Source organism: Lagopus leucura, unplaced genomic scaffold (assembly GCF_019238085.1).
Source record: "Lagopus leucura isolate 7727_CA_CO unplaced genomic scaffold, USGS_WTPT01 Super-Scaffold_73, whole genome shotgun sequence".
Taxonomy (NCBI): Eukaryota; Metazoa; Chordata; class Aves; order Galliformes; family Phasianidae; genus Lagopus; species Lagopus leucura.
Genome location: NW_024962252.1, coordinates 83,010,713 through 83,037,631, shown reverse-complemented (window position 1 = coordinate 83,037,631; position 26,919 = coordinate 83,010,713). Strand labels below are relative to the sequence as shown.

The 26,919-nt window shown below is 35.6% G+C and overlaps 1 protein-coding gene across 1 annotated transcript in view; it reads left to right on the top strand.

Annotated features, from left to right (window-relative positions):
* USH2A (usherin) overlaps positions 1-26,919 on the top strand; it is a 394,411-nt gene that overhangs the window by 232,281 nt on the left and 135,211 nt on the right. Inside the window, exons 40-42 of the mRNA XM_042878308.1 lie at positions 3,506-3,685; positions 23,399-23,549; positions 23,724-23,866. Of these exons, the coding sequence (XP_042734242.1) occupies positions 3,506-3,685; positions 23,399-23,549; positions 23,724-23,866 (474 nt within the window). The remainder of the gene's footprint in view (positions 1-3,505; positions 3,686-23,398; positions 23,550-23,723; positions 23,867-26,919) is intronic.

The window sequence follows — 26,919 nt, the reverse complement described above, 5'->3', positions numbered from 1 at the left end:
CCTTCAGAAATACTGGAAAATATCAAGTGCCAGTCCTATGAGCAAGAAGTCTGATAATAGATCAGTGATTCAAAAATTATGGAATGATGTTGAAGTATGAGACAGGTTAAGGAGTATGAGGAAGCCTTTTGTGTTTGTAAATGGTTCAGTGTTTTTCGAGAGGCTATGTGGTGGCTCTGAAACTCCCTTTGATCTTAATTCATCTTTTGGAAAAGGTGTTTGGATGCCTAGTTTTTGAAGGACATGCTGAGCCAGGAGTTTATCTTCTGCCACCTTGGTTAGGTTGCCCTTGTTAACTGTAGCTTGTTAACTGGACGACTTTCTTGCTGGGGTGCTCAAGGCAGGAGCTACGAGGCAGAAATTTGCAGGAACAAGAAGGTATTCTGGTAGAAACCATTTGTGTAAAGTAAAACAATGTCTTTTAGGATGATACCTGTGTTTGAGACTGTTGCTCTTTAGGGCTGAAGTAGAGTTGTTGGTAGGCTAAAGTAGGATCAGTGAGCAGGGTGGAGAGAAGTATATACATGAAAAATGGAAAAAGAGGCATCATCTACTTATACTCTCAAATAGATCCACAGTGGAGCAGTCTAGGCAGGAGTGGCACAGAGCGATATGACAGGGTTATCACTGTATCACTTTCTGTCAGGCTGAACCTATGTGTCTGCATTTTCCAGCCCACTGACGGTAAAGTTTAAGCAGTGAGAAGTGGCAAAGCTGCATATTGCAAGTCATCCCCAGCAAGACCTGCATTTAAAAAATGTTCTAATATTTCACTTGCCAGTAGCAGTAAGTTGCTTGGCTGGCAATGGGGATAAAATACCTTTTGTCCGTGTAAAATTTGATTTGGGAAACTTGGAAGCGCTCCTCAGGTTTTTATCAGAAGCAATGAAAAATTGTGAATTGCTGTGTTGTCTTGCTCATTGTAAATCTGCAAGTTCGTTTTTGAGCTGAATAAAATGGTTATGTAATTACATACTTCTCCTAATTATTGAGTAATTATATACTTCTTATAATTGCCAAGTAATCACTCTGCTATAACTAGAATTTAATGTTACAACTAATTGTATAATTACTGTATATTAATGTTGTTATCCAGGCAACTCAGAATAGTGCTTTTGATTCTTTTTTGTTACTCTGAACTGTATTTTTTAAAAAGATATATAGTTTGCCGTTGGAAGATTAATGGTGGAACGTGAATATCAGAAGTACGTGCTTTTATTTGGGGCTGAGGTTGGTGAGAATTAATATATTAACATATTCAAACTTCACTGAAGATAGAAAAGGTTGATTTTTTCTTATGAAATGGTACATAAATTGCTGTTAGGGAGACTTTTTTTTTTTATGCTTGAGGTTTGAATCTGCGTTATGAGCCTTAATCTGTACAACTGGAAATTTAAACATTTCTTTGCATTGTATGTGAAACATTTAAAAAAAAATGCACCTGTTTTCACAGCCAGAAGAGTCTCTATTTCACATCATTGGAACCTTAAGCATGTATGTCAATTAGTCATTTGTTGGCTTTATCATTGTTAATAAAATAATAGGTGTACGTAACAGTCACATTTTTGGGTGGATGTCACAAACAGTGAGTCACAGATTGGATGGTGATGCATGAGAAAAGTGTGGTAAGTGATGGGAGAAAAGTGCTTTATTGGATTGTTCTTACTCCCACATCACATCCAGGGACAGTTTCATAAAAATGCCTTGTGCCTCTTTGATAGACAGCTTAAGAAATGACATCAAGTGAAGCAGATGCATTTTTTCTAGTGCTGGCTGAGTAGACAGTGCATGAATAATCTCAGACAAAATCACTTCTGCAAAACTTGTATCTCTGTATATGGCATATGTAGAAGTTGATTGTTCTTCTTGCATGATAAGGAGCTTTGCCTCCCTTGCTATTTATAAAATAAACTCTCTAAGGCTAACACAAAATTTGTTGAACTCCAAATAAATCCATCAGATTTCATGAAATGATTCTAGATTCACGCTACTGTAGTCTGTTTGAGCAGACTGGCAACTCATGTAGAAGATGAGCACTGAGGACATAAACTGTAAGATGGACTTATGAAATGGCTCAACTCATTTCCCTTCTCCAAAAAGTTAGAGTTAGCTTGCCATATGTTAGCAAAAGAATAAGCAAAACACTCTGTGCAGCTCTGTGAATGTTGCAATAATAGACATGGCATGGACTTCTACCATAAGTGTATCATACAGATTGTTTATAAGGTCTGGACAAATGTACAGATCACTCATATTTGGTAGAATGTAATGTGAGAATGACAAAAACATGTACTGCATATACACATTTAAGCAAATGTTATGGAAATATGGAATATTTGAAAAACTGCTTCAGGTTTAATTTCAGTGTTAGCTGTTCACTTGATACTTGTATAAATTAGGTTAATTCAAAAATGGCTTTAAAAAGAATTTGCCTGTTTTCGTTAAATTGTATCTTAGAATTTGTAGAGGGCTCAGACTTTAATATTTAATCTTTTGCCTGTACTAATGCCTTAATTTTAGCTATTTTTAATAGCTGTGTTCTGCTTAATCTCATTCTGTACCTGTGGTTTCAGAAACTTCTGAGATTCTGCTGTTGTTTGTAATGCAAAATTGCCATTGACTTTGACATAAGAGCTCAGCATGGAATGATTGATATTAGTAATTATATTAATTATTTATATAGCATTTTAGTTGTTCAAAAATATTGGGCAATCTTTGAATGAGCCCAGTTTTCTCTGTCGTGTGAGTGAAATCTTCATTGAGTCAAAAAGTTATTACTTGACAAATAATTATTTTTTATTTTCCAGTTTTGCTTACAAGTTATTCTGAGGAGTTTTATTTTGTTATTTTTATAGGGTCGAATATTTGTATAGCTTAAGTCTGAGATCTTGAAACAGCTGTAGAGGACAGGCAGTGGTGTCCTCTGATGATTTAAACAGACAATCTGAAAACTTATGTCCTTGTTGTAGCTTTGGATTGCTGGAAAACATATACTTCTTATTGCAGAAAAGTAATAAAGTTATTCTTATGTATACAATGGAGTTAGCTTGTACTGGCTGCTGAACTCCTAAAACAAGTGTTTTTTTTTTTTAATGAATTCAAGAACTTGAACAAGTCTTTTATAGGCACAAGAACTGGATTTAACATTTTAATGACCCTGACGGGTTCGCATCTACTGTTCTCACACAGCTGCTCAGGAACTCAAGTCATTTCTGAAAACTGGTTTTTGTTTGCAACATGTAGCACATATACATAGCAGTCAGCTTTGCAGCTGCATGGTTGTTCCATTTGTTTTTCAACTTGTACGAGTACTTAAAAATGTTATCCGAAAGAGGAAAAAACTGAGAATATTTACTTTTCAAGTAAGACATTTTTTATGTTCTTGATATCAATGTCAAATTTTTATTGGAGTAGAAGTTTTGCTTCTTAAAGAACAGCAAATCACATCAGACACAAAACCTAACGTTTGTTCTTCTTCCTCCACGTCCTTTCTCTTTCTTAACAGCTAATGCTAATTATTCTGTTGTAAATGGCACTCGAATATTATGCAGCAGCAATGAATCCAATGTCTGGGTACCCATTAAAGGACTGATTCCGTTTTCTAACTACACAGTGCAAGTGAAGGCTTCCAACAGCCAGAGCAGCTTGATGAGTGATGCTATAACCATAGTGATGCCTCCAGGAGGTAAGTATGATAAACTGCTGTTTCTGTGCATGTAACAATTACACAAATACTCTGTTAAACAAAATGTTGTTCATTGTTACAAATGAGGACTGGAAGCTCAGAAGAATGTGTTTGCATTAGTAGATCTTAGTAACAAAATTGTTCTTTCCAGCTTCAAATTTATTGCATAACTCAACTGAAAAAGATAGAAAATGAAAACTGCACAATTAATATATTAGGTAACTAAGAAGCACATCATGTGCCTTTTTCTTTCTTTCTTTTTTTTTTTTTTTTTTTCATAAATAGTGTTAGATTCATGGGGGAATAATCTAATCTAAGAGTGTAAAGAGAGTCACCTGCATTTTGCAATCTGATGTAACCTTAAGAAAGAAAAACAGTCGCGGTGTGCTGATTCACAATGAACTACACTCTGAACAACTTTGAGCTTATCTTATACGTATATACTATAATTAAGCAAATACTCTCTAAATTCTCTGCATGTTTGTTTTTTAAGTGAAAGCTTCAATTTGCAGCTGATGTATATTTGTTCCTTTCGTGTTTTCTTTTCATGAGCATCTTAATGAACTAGCTTTTATTGAAGAAATACCAGTGGAAACAGTAAAGTTAAGATGACTTTGAATCATAAAATGAGAGCCTGATTGAGCTTGATCTTGAGAGCTGTGTAGTTGTGGCTGAGTGGAAGTAGTGCAAACAAATAGAGGCAACCAAACAATAGCAACAACAACAACAACCCCTCCACAAAATAATAAAATTAAAAACAAACAAGCAAACAAAAAAAAAACCCTACTCTTGGAACAGTTTCCTTGCAAAAGACTGGTTTGTTTGGTAGCAAAAGGAAAGTTTTCTGAGAAGTGAATAAGTAAAATGTAGGGCTTATATGACATTCCTGAGCAAGTTGAAAAGGATTAAGTCCCAGCACATTTCGTATTTTTCAAACCTGTTTATTGAATTAGGCATAATGTATCATAACAACAGATATAAATTCTACTGATCACTTAAAAATGTGCCTAATCCCAATATTGCTGTTTGATTCTGCATGAAGAAATAGCAGAATTTGGTAGCGAAAAAATTCACCAAATGAAAAGGTAAAGGATTTTTAAAGATGGACAAGGATGTGCACAAGTTTATGACAGCCATTAAGATGCACTTTCTTTCATCATTAGATTGTTGTTGATTACAATTAGAAAACTTATAGCTTTGAAATTATCTTTTTTATGACCTTGCGGTAGTTTAAAAGCAATACCTCATTGATTAAATAGGTTTTAGTTCATGCTTCCTTTTTGTTAATGATCTGAAAACATATTATCCTGATTTACACACAAAATCATGCTGAAAAGCATGTGGCATTCACTAGGATATGTGTGTTTAAGTAGAATTAAATTAGCAGTGAGAGTTATTAAAGAAATCTTCCATACTATTGTCCAGTGGACTGTGATCTGTGGTGAAATGAATAGTAAATGAAGCAATACATGAGAGAAGGATTCTCACACACTCTGTATCCTCACTGTACATGTAAACACGTGTAGGCACAAATACATATGTATATATATATAGGACAGTGTATGCCTATTTGACAATGATATTTATTATAAACACTTTGCCATGCAATTGCACAGTATATTATGAGCATATTGGTGATTTTGCATTGGGTTGTATTCCATCACTGGCAAATGCTTTCTAAATCATTAAATGAAATGTGGAATTTACTAAAAACATTTCATTTTTTACCTTAGTGGCCAAGTTTTCACTGTAGGAGAAGTTGTATTTCATCAAAGAATGAAAGAGTTCTCAATGTATGCAAAAACACAGCCTTCCAATGGGTGTAAAAAAAAAAAAAAAAAAAAAAAAAAAAAAAAAAAGTATTCTCTTCTTAAGGGTAATAAAAACACTGTTTCTGAAATTACTTTGTAAGAAGTACAGGGAGCATTTTGGAAGAGTGTTTAAATGGGATAGGGATGGATAGGACAGGAGTGTTCATACTGAAGATACTGCAAATCATTATTTTTTTAATTAATATCCAGAGGTGTTTTTTTTTTTTTTTTTTCCAAAATACATTCATTTTGTTTCATTTTTTATTTAAAATGTAACACACTGAATCTATATAATGCACACCAAGTCTTTAGTGTTACTTGATTGAATATGTCTCAATTTCTCATCAGGTTGATTTGCTGTGCTTATAAGTCGATGTTTAAAAAAAATCCTGGAAAGAAGGAATATATTTCATCTAAGCTCTTGACTAAAATTGCAGTGCAGGTTCAAGAGTTCTTGGAAAGATTAAAAAAATAAAAACTGAATCCAAATGTTAATCCATAAATATGAAACTTTCTTTTGACCCTTACCCTGTAGTGATCTGGAGTTACTAATGGGGTTAGGATTTCAACTCTTAATGGGTCTTGGTGCATTAGTGTTTTGTATGCATGGAATTCAGCATTCAGTTTAATAAGTGGTTGACATTGGTGATGTCCCTTAATTTGCTTAAATCTAATTGGCTCTTTTATCAGTCAAACCTGTATGGATTGGCAATTGATCAGAAAGGGTCAGCCATGACTGTGCATGTACTTAAATGCTGGATCCACCAGTTAAAGTCACTGTTGCATAATAAGAAGCTGAAATCGTGAGAACAAACGATCTTCAGAGTTGGGAGGTAAAAGAAAGCAGAGAAGTTTTTCAGGATGTTCAAGTTCAGAACAAAGGCATTATGGAGTATATAAATTTTAAATACACTGCTTTTTGCCTCAAGACTTAAAGAATTTTTTTTTTCCAGATGAACTGAAATCTTGTCTGAAACTGTCTTTGTTACATCAAAGAACTGCATAGAAAGCTAAAAGAGATGGGAGAAGCATAAAAGGGCATAGTTTAAAATGATTAGTGACAAATTTCATACCACATAGGTAGAAGTAAATTTTTTTGAGTTTTACATTTTTTTCCGGAAAGAATAAATTTGTTCTATTTATCTTGTCCTAAACTGCTTTGGTAGAAGTTGTAAAAGATAATGTACTAGCCAAGGCTCCATATTAATTTGAGGATGCTAGGCAATAAAAGGTCTGGAGAACAAATCACTTTAGAATAATGTAATTAGGTAAATGAAATGATACGGAGGATGTAAAACTGCAAAAATCTTGGAGAAAATGTTTTTGTACAGAATGCTTGGCTATACATCTTTCTCATTAATCAATGTTGTTTTTTGATGCATTGGCAAACAGAGGACCCAGAGAGTTTGGAATTACCTTGTAAGTGACAGTAAGCTAACAGAAATGAAAGACACGATTATTATTGGTAAGACCTCGTTAACTCTGCTTGTTCCCAGCCACTGCTTAAACAGTGAATTGTCTTTTTAATCTCTGCCATAATTTATGGAGTATGTTGCTGTTTCATATTCTTCGTCCGACTCTTGATCAGACTCATAAGCATCTGCCCTTTGCTGGTCAAATGCTCATAGCCAGGATGCTGCATGCCTTTGCCTTACAAGCTCCAGCTTCTCAGAAGCAAATCACTTCTATCACTTTTTATCACTTGATGTTTGTTCACCATCTACAGAACATGGCATCCTGCAGGCAAAGGATTACAGCTACTGTTAGTTTAGGTAGCAATGCCTCTGAGACTGGATATTGAACCACATCATAGCATCATTGATCTAATCATGCAAGCAAATAAGAACCACATCGTACACCTTATATTCACATCTGGAAACATTTGCTCATGCAAGTTAATCATTGGAGGCAACACGCCTCCTTGATGAATTAGTAAATAAAGCAAACAGTAGTCCAGAAAGAAAAAATCAAACTTGTGTACACTGAAATTTTCCTGAGATAAATTTGTTTTTCCATTCACTCAGGATCACATATATACAGTCATACCAGAAAACCTGTTTTGAAGGAATTTCCTAGGTTTTAGATTCTCATTTCTCTCCTTTACACTATTCTTCCCCCACTACTTCTCCCTAGGCATGGAATAATATCCAACAGGATTCTTTTTATTCTTAATTTTCTGTTTCTTTTTAATTTTTCATCCCTTTCATTCTCTTCTGCCACTTCTTATAGAGTAGCAAAAAGAGAATTGAAAAAGGGGGGGGGGGGGGGGGTGGAAGAACAGATAGCACAAGGGAAAAAAATGTGAAATCACATTGATAGGAAAGATATTTTTAAAAGTTCAAAATTCTCAAACTCGTGATGTTTCTGTACCTTCAGACAAATATAATTGGTGATTTTTATAAGAAACAAGAAATTTTTTTAAAAAAAAATTAGTTGTAAAAAACTTTGTGGAGGATGTTTGTGGAAATTTCTGAATGAAAAAATTATAGCCATGTCTTTTCTAGAGGTAGTTTAAGGAGAGAGCTGGATGGACCAGGGAGGGGGTAGAGCTGCCCTACATCTTTCATCAGTGACCTAGCTAATTAAAGCATGTCAGTGGCAAGCTGTGTAAATTGTCCGTTCTAGTTCCTCTCATCCAGAAAGATGATTTCACGGGGATATAAGGGTAGGATTGCAGAAGCGCTTGTGTGTAAAACTGGGAGTTGCTCTAATGAAACAGTAATTCTTCTCTAATCTCTGCAGTATTGATCTGATTGTCATTTTCATTAGTTCTACTTTCTTCTTTTATTTCCCTCTCCTTTTCTGTTCAGCACATCCTTCAGCATTATTCTTGTGCTCATTCTTATTTCTAAATGGTTGTTTTTCTTGCTCTAGGGGGCAAGAGAAGTTAGAGGAGCTCTCGTTCCTCAGCTCTCATTCCTGAGAGATAATGTCTTCAGGTTCTGACAATGGGAGGCACAGAGGTGCCCATTTTTCTGCTGTAATTTTCTAAATTACAGCCAACTGGGGCTCAGCCTAACTTCATGCATCATAAGGAACCACCTCAAGGCTGCTTTAAAGTCTACCCTTACCAAATTCCTATCTCTAAAGCTGCAGACTGGCAGAAGGCAAAGGCATTCAATTCCTTGCTCGTATTGGTTCCTTCCCTTTGCCTTCCATCAGCCTTATTTTTTTTTTTTTTTTTTTTTTTTTGGCTAGGAAGATCCACTGTAGTTTCATGTTCCATACAGCAGGGCTGTTTTTTCAGGTCTTTGCTTTCTGTTTTCTGGAGTTGCATGAAACAGAGCAAGATGATCAGAATTGCAATTTTAGTTGCCCAGGACATGGATGGTTCTGCTTGGTTGGGAAATGACAGATGAGAAAGGGAGAGCTGTGCAACAGCTTGAAATAGCCCATAGATCATCTATAAGCAGACAATTAACCTCAGTGTGGAGGTCTCAGTCCAGGTCTTTCCAAAACTTTAGCATGAGTTCCAGGCAGTATTTAAGATTTCATGGAAGAAAACTACAGCTTGGTTGTTCTGTAAGCTAGAGAAATACATAGAAAAGGGGAAAGCAGCTTGAGATTTAGCAGCAGATCTCTATTTAAAATGATTCTACCATCACATAAACCTATTTCAGACCAATTTTAATTACATATAGAAAAGAAAATATTTAGATGAAGCATGTGATTTTTACATAAGTCTTAAACCTGTTCATGCGTTTTTTTCATTCTGTGTAAATCTCATCTAGATCATTCCCTACTCTAACTAAAGTCAGCATTCTTTATGCAATAAACTAGCCTGTTTCTGCTATGTAAAGAATTCTATAATAAAATGATATTTGAATTCCTAGTGAAACATACAGAACACTTTTGAAAAATGATGCCATTAATTTTGTCTTTTAAACCATTTTCCAGACATATGAAGTCTTAGGAACTGGATCAATTTTTGTGTTACTTTGCTAGTTTGATAAATACTGTTTTTCTAAAGAGTTCACATTAATATATTTATTTCTGACAACTCATTCCCCTATAGATTCCAGAATAAAACAACATTTTCATAAGCTGTCAGCAAAGGCAAGTGTCTATGGGGTGGTTGTTGTTGTTGTTGTTATTTTAAGCAATATTTTCTGCACTTGCAGCACCTATATTATGAGAGTTATCTGCTGATCATAAAACATTTGATTAAAGTGACAACATTTTTGAAGCTACTTTGCACAATTGAGAGACATCTCGAAATTCCTCTGTTTTCGATGAATTCTGCAAAGCTCCGGGAAAGTTCTGCAAGCTTGTTTTACATATTCCTTTACTTTGTTGAGGGGAAAAAAAAATACGGATGTATCAAGATATTCCTGATGGTTAATCATAGATATGATTAAATAGCCATACTTTTCCTTCCTTTAGGTAGAAATATATATAGGGATGTTCTTTTTAAAACATCATGTCCATAGAAATGCTTTGCTTAAAAAATAACTAATATTTAGGTGGTTTTTTTTTTGTTCAGTTTAGAAATAGACCTGAAATTGAATTTAAAAAATTAAACTTCTGATCTGAATTCTTAAATTGCACTTCAAAATTATTTTTTCCGTTATAACATTATGTATTTGCTCTGGTAATGTTTTTCTTTTCACTTCTTTTTCCTCATACATTGCTTCTCATTTCTGAGTACAGTAGGGGAAATAAGCTACTCTTCTTCCTTATGGAGAAAAGGGAGGGAAAAGGAAAAATGAATGAGAACAGGTCACTAGAGTCACCATTCTTCCCCTGGTGTCCCTATAAGCACTTGTATGCTACTTACCATCTTACAACAAAGGCCACCATTGAGATTCCATAGTCCTTAGTCATTTCTGACTTTGCACATTTTTTCCTTACTGTGCTTTTTTTTTTTTTTTATTTTTCTATCTGCATCCATGTGCAGATACACAGAAGTAAATGTGTGTATGAGTGTTCATGGATTTTAGCCTGTTTCCCTTTGGATTTGTATTCAGGTGTGACTTAGGATTCTGACAAGGAAATACTACCCTTTTAGAAAGATTAATTCCAGTTTAGTAAAATAAGAGAGAAAAGAAGTTAATGTGTTTCATATTACAATGGGATATGTCCAGGATTCAAATATATTCTTACTTTTTTTATACTGAGATACTTTTATAATTTTTACAGATGTTTGCTGGTTTAGCATTCCAGAAGGCTTATTACTGTTACTCCCATTTTACAGATAAGTTTGCAAATAGAAAGATAGGCCAGGGAAGGTAAAGAGACTTTGTGTTCATTCTAGCACTGACAAGTATAATTCATCGAAAGGTCTGGAAGTCTCTCCCCAAGCTTAGACTAGGATTGCCTCTTCACAAAAGGTGCTACCAAACTTGAATGTGGCCACTGTGTACACACAAAAAAAAAACAATTCACAGGTTGACTGCTTTGTGATTTTCTAAACAGCTCTTATAAAGCATGTAGAAAGAAAAGAAACTGAGATTGAAAAGACATCATGATATAGAGAAAGAACACATCTCGTCCCTCTTTTTTTTCTTTCACCAAAGTGGTGAATCTTCTTACATAGTAAAAACTGTACTTGAGATAGTTATTCCTAAAAAACTGATAGTGCTGTCCAAAAAACTGAACAGAATGTTCCTCATGATTGTAATCTGAATTAAGTAGCTGTAAATTTTCTGTGATAAATATAGAGTCATTTCAATCTGTGCTCAAAAAATGGGAAAAGGAGAGGAAATGTTCCCTACCTCTTAACTTTCTGTCAAAAGTCTGTTTAGTAGAGAATAAGCATTGCCAATGTATTTTCTTTATCTCAATATATGGTGCAATTTGTAGTAAATGCTGTGATGTGGCAAAATACAGACAGTCTGGTTTGCAATTGAATAGGGTTTGATGACTGTTAATCAATTAGACTACCCAATTTTGAACAACAAAACAGTAGCCAAGGTCTTTTCAGTAAAAGCTATTTGGAAACAGAGCATTCATTGTTTTATATTGATAACCTTCCACCAATTTCAGCACTCTATGAAGAATTGAAGCTAAGAGTTAATTAATGTAAATGGTTTATTTATTACAAATATCTAGAAAGAGCATTAACTGGTGAGCAGCTATTTAATAATTTGGTATGAACATTTCTGTGTGGATGGGTCAGGTATAAAAGGCTGCTAATCCTTTTACCTTATTCATTAGACAAGTAAACTGTGCATTTTGCACAGATTGTGTGAATAAGTTTGTCTGAATTACTTTCCATTCACTTTAAATATGAAATATTTTTCTTCATTGGATAACACATTTCTGTCAATTGAAATGCTCTTTTTAGTGGGGAACCAATCCATAATGACACTTAGTGATTTTTGCCATCATTTTTGGAACAGAGATGTCACCTTTTGTGTTCTCTTGCACCTATCTCTGTTAGACCACTGTCCAGAGAAAAAAAAAAGAGATCTGGATTGCTCATCCTAAGTGACTAACATTCTCATCTCCAATCTTCCAGGGCAGCATATTAATCTCTTGGTTTATAAGGAGGGAAGACAAAATATAGTCAATCTCTCCTATTGAAAGTCTGCTGCTGTGCCAAAAAGTAAAAATAATAATGCCTTATTTTTGAGGGAGATGGTGGGACAGGCACAATTGTAACCCAGGGATGCGGGTACTTCTCTGGCCTAGGTGAGGCATGTGCAGCAAAGGAGGAAGGGGAGAATGTCTTGGCTTCTAGGCATTCATGGACCTGGGCATACAGTGTTCATTGGTGGTGATACTCAGCATGAGCATCAGAATGTGATTCTATTGCTGGTTTCTAATACAGTATAATTCATTGATACTGAGGCTGCTGTGCTAGACTGTAACGTGAAGTGACAGCCATAGCATTACAGTTGGCAATTTTGAGAAATGATAACAATTCTTGTTTACCCTGTAAATGTGATAGTTTGAATTTGCCAGACTTGGCCTCGTGTGTTACATAAGAAAATAATATACAGCATTTTTGTGCTTCCCTAATTATAGTAGTTTTATTTTCAGAACTAAATTCCTGATTCTGTTCTTTGGCATTGTGCAGAGTAGTGCCCTTAGAGTTCTGTATGTTGATTAGTGGCAGGATTTGGTTGTATTAGGAAAAACATTCTATACTGTTAATGATGACAGATACAATTAAATTATTTCTCTGCTATTTTCTTTTATGTTAACACATTTTGCTCATTAATATTGATGGGCTTTAGACAGTTGAGCACATACTGGGAAGGAAGCAAGCCCCTGAATGTTGTATTTTGCTCTTTGTGGAGCTGACAATATAATTTTATGTCTAAATGTAGGGAAAGCTGCTGACAATTTTTATACATTAAATTATAACTGAGAACTAATTCAAGGATCAAAGATGCTCTTTGGGAGAGATCACTTTAGTGGTAGAAAAAATGATTACTTTTTTCCCAGTCTCATATATTTGTACTGTACGTCTTGGAAATACCATTCCCTACAGTTTCTGAATCTTGATGTTTAATTTAACACAAAGGTCTTTGAGCAGCACAATGGGAGGGGGGCTTCTGCTAGTAAAACCTCATAGAAAGAAATTGAAACGTACGTGTTTTTTCTCATTTATCAAAGAAGTGCAAAAATCTAAACTGACATTTTATATCAAATGAATTATGAACTGTGTACTTTGTACCTAAGGGAACAACAACTAAATTAGACTTCTGTTAAAGAGAGAGAGAGAGGAAAAAATAGGCTTTTAATAAAATATACAGTCATATTTGGTATTTTGTCTGAACCTGACAAATTCTGTGCTTTGCGAGAGGAAACTAGAATGTAGGCCACTTCAAAGGCTATATGCTTTGAATGCCTTGCAGTGAATTGAGAATCAGGGTAAGATAGCATTCAAGTCAGAATTTCTACTTAATAAGTATTGTTGGTTTGATATGTTTGTTTTCAGCCTTGTCTGAATCAAGTCAACTGGCAAAGATAACATGCTTTCTAATAGCTTGAAGACCAAAGCAAACAGTAAATGACTTTTTTTATTATTCTTCCATTTGTGAGAATGTTTGTTACCGAAAAAGATTTACAGGGAGCCAAATTTTAGAAGACACTTGATTGAAGTGTGAGAGGTAAATTTTCAAAGAGTAAAGTCTGATGTATTTTAAGGGCATGACTTGAGACATTGTCTTTGAGCAACTTTTCCTTTCATCAAAGAAAGGACTTCCCTTAAAGTTATAGTTTATGAGATTTTGTACACTTGCAATTTCTGTATTTCCTTCATGAATTTCAGTGGGAATATATTTATTTCAGTTCATTGATATAGAAGACACTTTGATATTGTTGTGATAAGCACCTACACCTTAGGGAAAACTGGAAATGAGAAGCTAAAATTCCATGGTTTCTTTGACAGCATATTCCCTAGTGTGCTCCCATGGTGCTTTTTGGTATATGAACAAAATATCCAAGAACTCTCGTTGCTTTTCTCATATGTCATATACATATATTTCATAAAGATGTGTTTCAGAAGATTAAGAAAGTTATAATGTATGAAAGCTTTCAGAAACTCTGCGAACTGCTTGCAGAAAGCAAAAGTGTATGAACAGTGATGGTGAGAATATCATACTATGAGCATATAATAAAACTTGAAACACAGCAAGACCAGCTATACTTGTAGCTTTACTACCTTTTTATATCATACAACCAAGAAGCTTGAAACAAAACCAAAGCTGTAATGTGATATATTAATGATGGAACAACTTCAACTGAGATATCCAAATATATTCATACCCAAGGAAGCACTATTTTTGTCTTTAGATAACCTAAGCAAAGTTGACACTCCCAATTGTGACTAAAAAAAAACATCCAACCCTTTAAATTCTTTAAGCCACTATGAAGAATGGTTTATTACTGGTATAGACAATGGCGTTATAGATATTTCTATGGAAAAGTAAATGGATAGTTTTCCTCATTTGTAACTAGATTTTATTTTTATTATTCAACAGTACTTTTTAAACAAAGACCCTTGTTCTTTCTATTTACGAATCATAGTACTTTACAGTATTTGATTCAAAATAACATTCAGATAAACATGTAAATGCCACTGGAGATATGGCATTGTAAATGCCTATTTTTCTGTATCGGAAAGGGAAGGAGAAGAGGCGACAGCTAGAGTGGGTGCAGCATTTTGAGATACCCACAGCAGAAACCTGGTTCCCTCCAGGCATTCTGTAGATTCAGTCTGCTCCACTATCCAACTTCTTTTCCTATTCTTAAATGAAGAAAGGATTTGAGGGAATAATGTCAATTGCAGCTTCAGATGTTTCATGTCCAAAAGGGAGTCCAGTGACCTGGATCTCACTGATACACAGGATGTTCAAGATATAATGAAACTGTGCTACCCACTGTGCATAGTGACTCACTGAAACCAGCTAATCAGTCATCTTGTCAGATCCATTTTCTATTTATGGACACTCTCAAGCTGGGATTCCATCATAAATGGCAGTATCATCATATGCATTGCACAGAAATTTATGGATTAAAAATAAATCTTATTGAGGATCCAATTTATTTGCAAACCTGTATTGTTCTCCTGTCTACACTTAGGAATATATACATTCATGCTTTGTTGAAGTACACATCAATGGCAGTGTAGATAATTCTGTGAGTGGTAGCCAAGGGCCCATTCATACTGCAGCAGTCTGCACACTGCCAGCATTTGAACCAGAGTTCTTATTTGATTTAAATATTTGTATCTTTTCCGTTATCTCACTTTCTTTTTCAGTTAGGTAGCCCTATTTTCTTAGTTTCTCTCGACATATTCAGTGGAGATAAGGCAATAATCATTTGCAAAAGGCACATCCACTTGTCTTTGTGAAGTGCTGCTTTCTGGTTTTGAATATCCTATGTCACCCTTTTGGTTTCAGTCATAGAATAAAATATATAGAATATCAGAAATTCATTTTCAGCAGGCCTCAACTGAACACTTCAGAGATGTCCATGCCCTTTTCCTTTGTTCCTTCTTCATCTTCTCTGATGTTAAAGAACCTTATTGAATTATTAAGCTGAAAAAGTGTTAATTATGAAATCATCTTGTTTATTTTCTTTCCATGTCTCATTTCTGGTTAGGATGTTCATTTAATCCAATATGGATTTTCTGATTTAAAATCTTTCTGCAGCAGCTTGATCCTGTTACTCTATGTTCTTTTTACCTAGGGCACTGATTCTCTGTCTTTGTAAAGTTTTTTGTGACATTGGAGATTACCATCTGTATCTATTACCTCGCTCTCTTCTACTCTTTAAGCCACATAGGTTTAGACTTTCTCCCCTGGAACTTTTCCAAGCAATAATGACCTCATTTGCTTTTTTTGTTCTTTGTTTCTCCGAGGACTTGTGTATTTCTAAAGCTACCAAACTTTCTTAGGAAGGTTGATCCAGACCTCCATTTTCTGCATCCCAAGATTGGGATCTCCTTGCAATCAGCCATTGATTAACTAAGAGCTTAGCTCTTTCATCTGTTGTCTCAGAGCCCATCTGGTGCTCCTTGCCATCACAGAAAATGACTATTCTGCCTTCTTATCATCTCTACCATAAAGATTTTGAAGCCTTTCAGGACTTCTTCAAGTGGACTATTCATTTCCTACGTGTTTCTTTGGTGTAAGAAGCTAACTCACCAACTCACGTATTTTTCACCTCACCACAGCAGGAGTAGCCATGCTCAAAATCATACTGTAGCTACCGTATTTCTAGTTTTCATCGTCTTCTAGAAAGATTGGCCCTTACAGTTTGGCTGCTGAAACCTCAGAAATATATTTGTTCCAGGAATGTGAATTTTTATGTCACAGTGTATGCTCCTCCTCTGGCTCCTGTGTCAAATTGGAGGGATAAACATACATTGCTATCTATTGGGAATAATTATATTCCTCTGTCATTTTTCAGTTCTGTATAAAAAATTAAGTCATAATCAGACATGAGCATCAAAGGTCAGGTTCCTTGATTAGTGCCTTCTATCTGATTCATATGCTAGGTTTTTATCCCTGATTCCTGAAATGCATTTCAAATGGCTATTGATGGAAAGGTTGAAATCTTCCTGAATAATTATCTATGGTTATTGCTCTGGTGGGGGCATCATCTTAGCTACAGAAATTGTAGCTACCTAAGAAAACTGATTCATTTCAAATATGATAGAAAGTACAAAAAGCTTGCCTACAGATCCTTGAAGTTATACCATCAACATTAAGAAGGAAACTTAACAGGCTCCTTGACAACACTCCGTGAAGCTATTACCAGTGCCAGTGTTTCCATCAACATGAAAGATACTGCAACTGCCTTTGGCCAGAGCTCTCTGCCCTCTGATGTCTGTTGTAAGGGAAGCTGCAAGATTCTGAGGACAATATCAAAAGTTCTCACCTGCTTCCTCTCCAAAAAGAAGAACAAATGAAATAAAGAAATCCTGAAATTCACTTCTGAAGCTGCTTCATTGGAAGCTGAAGATATTACATGAAGAACATAATCCTGTTCCTTCTCCTCGTTTCACATGTATTCCTTCACATAAGTGAAGATCAGTGCTCACTCAAAGAGATATTTCATTTTGCAGGAAACTTAAGTCACATGTGACCCACAAGAGCTTTTTTGTTTAATTGTGATTTCTGTCTGATTTTGTAAAAACCAATTCTAACGTTTTTCCTCGCAGTCTTCACAATCTTTTTTTTTTTTTTTTTTTGTGGTATGACAGTTACTGGCTGGTCATTCTTTTAACTACTCTGATGAATAAATAGTTTCACTATTCAGTTATAAATTCTATCCAATGTCGTTATTACAGATATTATAATCATTAATCACTCAGTTAATTGCTTCTTGGCATTCTTTTGTATCTTTGAAAGTTTAGCAGATTTCTTACTGAGTAGCCTGGGTAAACTTTCTAGAGAAGAAAGACAGATTACCTCTAAAATAAATGTAAAGAAGACAAGTCTAAAAGACATTTTTATGCTATTGACTTCAGTAAAAGATAGCACTTAGGAAAGGCATCACTTAGACCCATTTTTACTTGAGGCTCATGTCTTGATTGCAAATGTTGATGAGAAAAAATTTCATTAAAAGGAGGGTGAGTGCTGATTTTGTTTTCCTTTAAAACAGTATTAATGAGGAATAGGTGGCCTGCTCTTGAATTTTATAAGAGAATTGTATTAAAGTTCAGGTCTGCAGGCCAAGAAGTAATGCCTGAGTTGGTTTTCTGGGTGTTACTAAAATTGTATTTTGCAGCTTTGCTACCAGATTTGCAAGTGAAAGAAAATTTGCAGTTAAAGCTCACATGATTAATGCAGATCAAGACATTTAAAATGTTAGAACCTACTATTTTTATTTTTCTGAATGTTATTAAACCTAATAAGTAATATTAATGCTGAAAGCTAGCAAATCTACAAAGCAACTCCTTTTCCATTGAAATTACTACTATAGCAGATCAATAGCACAGGATAGATCATGAAGAAAGATCAAGATGTTTTTATACCCTGTTTATATTGTACTTCTGAAAATAAAATTTCAGGAACATTAAGTGCGAACAGGTTTTGATTTACTGGCACTATGGAAATTAAGCCATAGCTTTGTGTCTCTTATTTTGCTTTTTCACAAGACAAAGCTTTCTTTACTTTCTGAGCCCCAGAGTGGGACAAGCATGAAGATCACCACAGGTCTTCCATGTTGTGTATTCCAAAATACACTGACATACGTTAAATGGGGTTGTGCAACAAAGTTAAAATAGGACCATGTTGTCCCTGGTAGATGTATTACTAGAGAGAACAGTATCTGTAACTGAAAACATAAATCTGTGAAATTATAAGATTAAAAAGAGTATCCAAGAATAATCTGTATCTTGATCAGGTGTAAAACAGTGTGGAGGACAATGTGCGTTAAATGAAAAGTCAAAACTATTTTGTGTATTCTCTATGCACTGAGTAGGAAAGATGACTGGGAAAAGAGGGTTAAAAGACAAACCGGTGAAGATGTGAAACAGGAAAGAAAAAAAAAGCAATCTTGCTAACAGATAAAGGTTTATAACTAGCATGCCCTTCTAGTGATGACACAGGGCCCAACATCATGGCTTGTCTTTCTGTTAAATGAAACAAAAACACTTGCCCATGATCAGAATTTTGGTGAACACAATGTCTGGAATTATTTGAACTGCACAAACAACTAGATAACAGGCATACCTGGAAAATCAGGAGAAACAAATGTCAAATTGCAGAACAGATTGCCATAAAAAGTGTTGTAATGAGATGATCTCAGTATGGGCACCTAAAATAGAAAATGAATCAGGAGTATCTAAGAACCACTGTAATGAGATAAAGAAATGGGGTTTGTGAATTGAACCTGGAAAAGAGTGAGTAGCCATGACTGAGCAAGACATTCATCTAAGCACAGTCTGCAACTGTTCCTTTGTGTTATGGTACAAACTGCAGTGTCTTCTTTAATTCCCCTGTAGTTAAATATCTGCAGTTATCATTTGTATACATGTGTGTGAAAGATAATTAGATAAGATTTGCTAAATATTTCATGCAAATAGCTGTAGGGAACTGTAGAATTACACTTGCATACTTCCAAACAATTATATCTGCCTATTTGAAGATATTATGGATATCCAGTATTTGTCTGATAACTCTTAAATGTGGCGTCAATTCACCAAAGTTGCGCTGAGTTTACATCAAGTTGATAGGTACCAAAACCAACTCTTCTGATTTTTCTTCATCTTATTAAAGAATAATTGTACAGACATTTTTTTAATTAGATAGTTTTTTGTCCAAATATTTCACTTTAGTCATTCCTAAAGTTTGCTTTCAGATAATTTAAATTTCAAGTATGTTATGATAAGCATTATGAATATTTCTCCGAAAATTAGGCAACTGTTTAATACAATGCTTGTTGCCCTCACATAAATAATTACTTATGAAGCCTCTGACTACTGCATATGCTACTTAAGATTATGAAATTGAAGCAAAATTTAGAACAGTTTTCAAAGATCACTTAGCAGGGAAGTAAGGATCTGATCTTCCTTGACTCATCTGTGTGTACCTAAGTGTCTAGAATACAATATATTATTGTCAGATTGTAGCATTCCATTCTTTAATATTTTGCGGAGTTATTAATTAATATTCTGATTACAGTTGACATCTGATTAAATATTTTATTCTGCCTTTGTAATTTCTTCAGACAAAGTGTGACTTTCTGCCCTGCTAAGTGAGGATTTACTATGCAAGTTGTTGATTCTGTAGGTTGCAATTGGAGTGGTTGCCTCCTGAGGGCAATATTAAAGCTTGGAGGGGAGCTTTTTGAGCGACATTGCATCTTAAAGGCAATATATCAAGCTGTTAGATACGTGGATCTTCTGTTGAGAAATTTTCAGTAGAATTATTGCTGGTTGCCACTTATTACTTGGGTAGTAAGGAGTCTCTTGGGATTATGGATTGAGCAAAAAGGGTTAAATTGGGGACACATTACACTGAAGTCCTTGATGATGAGGAGTGTTTGAAACAGTGAACAAATGTTCTGCATGCAATTAGCCAGTTTTGGATGTAAGTGCTCCATAGTTAATGATCAAAATGTAATTATTTTTACAGAGCACCTTTTTTTATTATGACTCAGCAGAGGCTCCAAAATTGTATAGTCCTACCCAATTCCTTTTTGGAAGAACGTAGTAAGGACATTCTCTTCAAGCTACAGGAATCTTTTTGGATGGAATACATTTGTAGAATATTCTAATGTGTTTGTTTGAAAGTCGTGACGTAGAGTTGTTCTACAGGTTAGTTGACTTTCAGAGAAGAGATTTGTCCGAATTTTCTACTCTTCCCTATGTTGGGCTTTTGTTGGTAGAAGAGATTTGAACATTTAGCTGAGATTACCTTTGCCATTAAAATAACATCTGCACTGTGAGTTGTTATTGACAATTAGACAGCTACATCTTTGTTTTTGGTGAGCATTCCTGTATCACTGTAATAACCATCACTATACATACATAAAGATTAATCAGAGCTTTTACTTTGTGCATCTCAGGGAGCTTTACAAAGAAGGATAAGTATTATTATCTGTATTTAACAGATTGAGAGAGAGGGACAAAGGTGAAGTGATGTGTCCTGACAGAGCTAGAAATTTAACGCTTTTGCTTCCTCACTGCGTTGCTCACACTGCCTCCTCAATAACAGTGTGAACTTTGGCTTCCTGGTGAATTTATAACTCAGCTAATTAAATTCATTGTTAAGTGTAGCTTCTCTGCTATATAGAGAACTTCTGTGTGCGCTTAAACAATTGGTGTGTTTGAACCTGCAGACAGTTTTTAATGAGACAGTACCCGGCTTTGAAGGGACACTGAGCCTTTCTTTTTAGTGTCAGCTTATGAAAACACTTTAATATCCTCTAATATAAGTTTCTATAATAATTGTGCTGTCTTTCTCGTTCTGGATGAGCTTGCCTATTAACAACTTCATGAAACACTCTATGATAGGAAAAATCTTGTATTTTTTACAACAGAGAGAGGTGAAGATGGCTCTGAAATTTTGAAATACTTGATAGTAAGACTACCTCATCTCCCATCTTATCCATGTCTTCTCTATGAGATAATGTTGTTTGTTTGAAAACCTTGCTGTGTTTTATATCCATGAACTTAAAAATCCTGTATTGTCCATCTCAAGTCCAACACTGTTTATGTTGTTGCATGTTAAGTGAGATAAATGTATGTTCTCCGTTTTATTCTGAGAGTGTAATTCACACACAGAGGCATTTTGTTTGCAAATATTTGATTTTGAAGACTCACCTGTTAAGTCAGCCATATTTTTGCCCTCTGATCTGAGGTACTCTCAGGCTCGATTGGCCCTGAAGATGATGGCAAGGGATTTGCAGGCCATGGATTACATGGATCTCAGATATCTCCTGGATTTGGTAACCGGGAAGATTTCAGATTTCCTTGGGATTCACCTGAGCCTCATTGTCTAGGTCTAGATAAAAACAGCAGAAAGAAGGGTCCAAGGGCAGCCAGTTTGGCTAAACTCCTTAATTTTTATGTTGCCCTTTTCAGAGTAACAGAGAGAAGGGAAAGGGAGTTAGGGAAACTGGAGATCTTTGTCCACTTCATCATTGGGAAGGGTGTTGCAGGGCTATATGCCAATTCTCAGTAGTAGAATACTTGGAAAAAACTCTGGTGTGCCAGCAGAGAGCTTTTATTTTATTTTATTTTATTTTAAAAAAAAAAAAAAGGAAAATTCTTTTAAATTCTTCTGAGTATGAAGATGGTCCAGGGGCACTGGGCTTGTTTAGCCTGGAAAAGAGAAGGCTGCAGGACGAGCTCATTGCAGCCTTCCAGTATTTAAAAGGAATTTATAAACATGAGGGAAATCAACTTTTTACATGGATAGATGCTGATAGGACAAGGAAGAATGGTTTTAAACTAAAGGAATGTAGACTTAAATTAGATGTCAGAAAGAAGTTTTATGGAGAGAGTGGTGAGGTGCTGATACAGGTTTCCGAAAGAAGTTGTGGATGCCCTCTCCCTGGAGGTGTTTAAGGCCAGGTTGTATGAGGGCCCTGGGCACTCTGATCTAGTACTTTATCTAGTGCCTGGCAACTCTGCCTGTGACAGGGAGGTTGGAACCTTGAGGTCCCTTCCAATCCATGCCATTCTATGAACTTAAGGGAAAGGGAATGAGTCTCCAGATAGCTGCAATCCATGTCTTGTACACTTCTATAAAATATAATTTGGAACTGCATGTGAAGAATTTTGGAGTTCCAATGCTAAGCATGAGTAATCAGCATGAAATGCATCACACATATTTTTGGGTGCCTGTGTCAGTATAAACAGAAAATGTGTTGTATGACTGGTTATTTTTTTTATCAGTGTAGATGCCATCCTTCCATCTGTTCCAGGGAGCATAGAACTGGGACAGCGTTTCACAAAGTCTGTTACTTCCCCTTTTAGTAACCACCTCATAAATGAAGATCATAAAACTTACTGTAAAATACTGTTCATTATCTTACAACTTATGCCTTGAGGCTTATAACTGCACCTTGAGTTACAGATCTGCGAGACTGTTTTTTCAATAGAAGGAAAGAAGAAAATAACAGCAACAGAAATACTTGTTGAAAGGGCCAAAGAAAGAAGCAAATAGTAACTACTGGACCATGAAAAACAAAACCATTATACAAGAGATTAAATGACAAAGGCAATAACTTTCTAGTGTTTTAATTCTCTGGAAAAGAGCTACAGACGTGCATTGTATATAAGAGTTCCAGATATGTTTATGTACAGAAAATTTCTCCAACAGATTGTTTTCTTTTTAAAGAAAAACAGACAAAGCCATAAAGTCCAAGTTGGCATAGTTCTTTTTACTGCATGCAGTGAAATTTGCAGCAGTTAAAGGTCATTTGTGGCATCATTAGTGACAGATTTTGATCTGCAGTTCCTGGACTTCATAAAAACTAATTTCCTTAACAAAATGATGAGCTAGAGACTGAGACTTGAGCGAATCTATTTTGATTTCTACCTGAACACCTTTATTTTTTGTTAAAATTTCATTTGCTTTCTTTTAAAATTATTATAAATTTAAGGGCGAGAAAGTATCACAGTGATAAAAGATCTGATTGTCTTGCTCAGTAATATTTCTGTGAGAATATCTCTAGCTTCTAGGTGTGGCAGAACTGGGCACAAGGAGAAGCAGATAATAAATGGACAGGTGGTAGAGAATATGTTGCCTCCGAATTCCTTTTGGCGTATGGAGGTTTGCTTTTAGCAAAATGATTTTAAGTGCTTTGGAAAAAAGAAAATAAAAAGAAAATCTTAGTTCAGTAGTGAAAATGTTAAACTAAATGGACCGTGTTAACATTGCTGTTGATCCTGAGGAACAGTTTTTCCAGTATATGGAGCGTTTTGTTTCTACCCGGCATATGTTGTCCATGGTTTTCTCTGCTCTAATTCATCCATGCTTTTCGACAGCTCCAGATGGTGTGATGCCTCCGAGGCTTTCATCTGCCACTCCGACCGGTCTTCAGGTTGTCTGGTCTACACCAGTTCGCAACAACGCCCCAGGCGCACCCAGCTACCGACTCCAGATGCGGCAGAGGCATTCTGCTGGTGACATTCTAGAGTACGCAGACCATTGCAAGGCCACCATCAACTGTTGAGCAAGAAAAGTCCTGTTATTTGAAATATGGCTCACCCTTGGGGTGGCTGGTTTTGTTTTCAAGAGATGTAATGTTTTAGTCATTCCTTTCAGCACTAGGATGTTTAAAGCTGTAGCTCATGCTACTTTTCTTTGCAGGTTGCTTTCCAGCCCGACTGCTTCCTTAGAACACAGCATCAGAGATCTTCAGCCATATACTGAGTATGAGGTGAGAGTGGTTGCCTCTAATGGTTATGGCCATGCTTATAGCAACTGGACTTCAATGACCACAGCAGAGGACAGTAAGCAATCTACTCTTATTTAATTCCATTTAGCACAAAATAGATCAAAACAGATCAGCTGCCTTTGTACACATTTGGATATCTAGCCTTCTCAGTTAAATGCTAGTAATGTATTTCCTGCCTGAATGTGCATTTACAATAATAACTCCTAAGGGGCTCAATATCTGTTTTCTTAGGTTTTCATAAAATATGAATATTTAAATACGTATCTGGGGAAGTAGTGCTTTATTTTTTTTATATAACATCTCTCCATGCATGTGTGTTCATATGTGGCTAGTTTAAGTTACTTATAAGTACTGCTCTTTAATTGGCTCTCCTTTATGTTCAAGGACTTGATTCTAAGTGACTCTAAAAGTAATGCCTCCTATTTATTTCCATGAAAGCTAAAGAACAGCCTTCACATATGTTCCAGAAGGACTGTATAGGAATGAGTGTCTTATGTAGGCCTCTTGCCCCGTATCAAACTCCCAGAAACAGAATTTTAAAATTCTACACCTACTACTTTGTACAAAAATATTTTTTACTTGTACTAACAAGTGATGCCTTTAAAATGCACTTCCTTCCTCCTCCAACTTACAGCAACAAACAGCGCTATGCAAACTATTTGACCAGAGTCAAATAATCTTTGCAATATTAATTAAATAGTCATAGGAGACAGGTTGTATTCAGGCTATGAATGCATACAACTTTAATATGATATTCATTTTTGATAAAAGAATAAGTAGAATACAATAAATGAATCTCAACAAAGATTTGCAAGGGTAGATAATGTATCTGCAGTATGTAAAGAAGTTCACAGCTTACTTATATTAGCTAATTACCTACAGGTGATATATGCAAATAAATATTTACATATTTGGAGCTTGAATAAGTTTTTCAAATAAATTTCTTTGGTGAATTATTTGTTCAACTTGAAAGAAAATTGTTATCATTTGTGAGAGCACATTTCCTTTCAAGTTGTTTTCTCAAAATATACAGCTATCCATTGAGAGAAAGGACAAAAACTAAGTTGTGTCACAAGCACTGAATGTTTACTGCAACAATGGTTCATGAGCATCAGGTTAAATTTACAGTTCCAAATACAGATGTCATACCAGTGTAAAACAGAGCAACACCCTAAGCAACTTTGGTGCGCAGGCAGAAAAGATGAAATAGCAATGAAGATAGTTAGGATTTTAGTGTTATATCATCAACTTCACCCCAGTATGTTTCCCGTTCAAAATGTCTTGCTTTCTCATTCAGCAAGATATAAAAGGATAAATCTCTTTATTATGTACTTAATTTCTCCAAAATTTGCTACATGTTCATCCATCATAGACAAAAAAAAAAAAAAAAGCATCAATTTTCTGAAACAAACAAACAAACAAAAAGTTGGCTATTGGATACCATACTACAGAGTAAGATGAAATTAATATCTGTTTCTTTTTTTTAAAAAAGGCAGATTTTGTGTATGTATATACAGTTATTCCAGATTTGTTATGTAATATTGCTCAGAGTATGTATCAAGTGCAAAATCCAACCCAGAATCCAACTGAAAAGGCTCTATTGAAATGCTGGTACCTCTTTGTTAAACCAAAGTTTAAAAAAAACTGAAGCTTAAAGCCAAAGTTTAAAAAAAAACAAAGCTGAACAAACTACATGGCATGAGTCTGCAAGGCATAGAACTGTTAATATGGGAAGTGATGGGACTGGCAAAGACAAACTCAGTTGCAGATCACTAGATCACTATTTTGAATTAACAAAGATCAGCGGGAATTAAAAGTTTTATTCAGTTGTCATGCATTTTAGGTATCCTCAACACAGATAAAACAGTCAATCATTTAATTTAGAATCAACTTCAACTTACATTCTCTGATATCAGTAAATACTAGATCTGCTCTGAAAGTAATGACTCCTATTTTATTATGTTGGCCCATGACATCAGATGTGGATATTGGTGGTATGGCAGTTAAACCTTCCTGCCAGTATTCCATTACATTTTGTTGCCATACAACAGATAGGAGCAGAGGACAGTATGGCAAAATGATGTCTGACACAGAAGTGCATATGAAATAAGGTGTGTCATTGAATTGCTCCATGGAACCTTTGACATTCATTGATGCTTGCTGAACTTCGATAGAAATGAAACAGTGGACGTGAGCACAGTGAGGCAGTAGTGGTGACACCAGGTCAGCTCTGCTGGTGAAGTTTTTTGCAAGCATGGCATGCTGGTTCTTGTTCACTGCAGAAAAGCATAGCTGATGGTAGTGACTAAGCTGAAAAATAGTTTTGCACCTGAGAGTTTGCTCTATCAAACAGTATTACTACATTCTCTGTATTTGTTATAGTTTGCATTAAAATAAACAGAAGTCATTACTTCTGAAGTAACCTTTTTGGAGTACACATATACAAGTTAGCTGCTTTGTATAACTCAGATGGCATTTGTGCAGCAGGATGAAACATTATCCTCTGCAAAACTCAAGTGCAATGATGCCTGAAGTTAGTATGGAAGGTAGTAGATGTTTCCAAAGCAAATTTAAAAACAAGAACAAAAAATGTATAAAATTTATCTCCCACTGTTTACACCATCCAAGTATTTTAAGATCAGCAATCCCCTTGCTTCTTTAGCTGTGGTTCTGTATCCTGTGCTGTACCTTAAAAAACCCTTCTGTAGCTCCATTATAAACTGTGCCTCCAAGGGGAAAAATATTTTCCCCAGTATTCCATTCCATTTGTATTTATACTGCTGCAGAATACATACTCAAGAGGCTTGGATGGGTACACTCTTGGCTGGGTAAGGAGCTGGCTGGAGGGCCGGGCACAGAGAGTGGTGGTGAATGGAGTCAAATCCAGCTGGCGACCGGTCGTGAGTGGTGTTCCCCAGGGGTCGGTGCTGGGGCCTGTCCTCTTCAATATCTTTATTGATGACCTGGATGAGGGCATCGAGTGCACCCTCAGTAAATTCGCAGATGACACCAAATTGGCTGGAAGTGTGGATCTGCCTGGGGGTAGCGAGGCCCTACAGAGGGATCTGGACAGGCTGGAGAGCTGGGCTGGAGCCAATGGGATGAGTT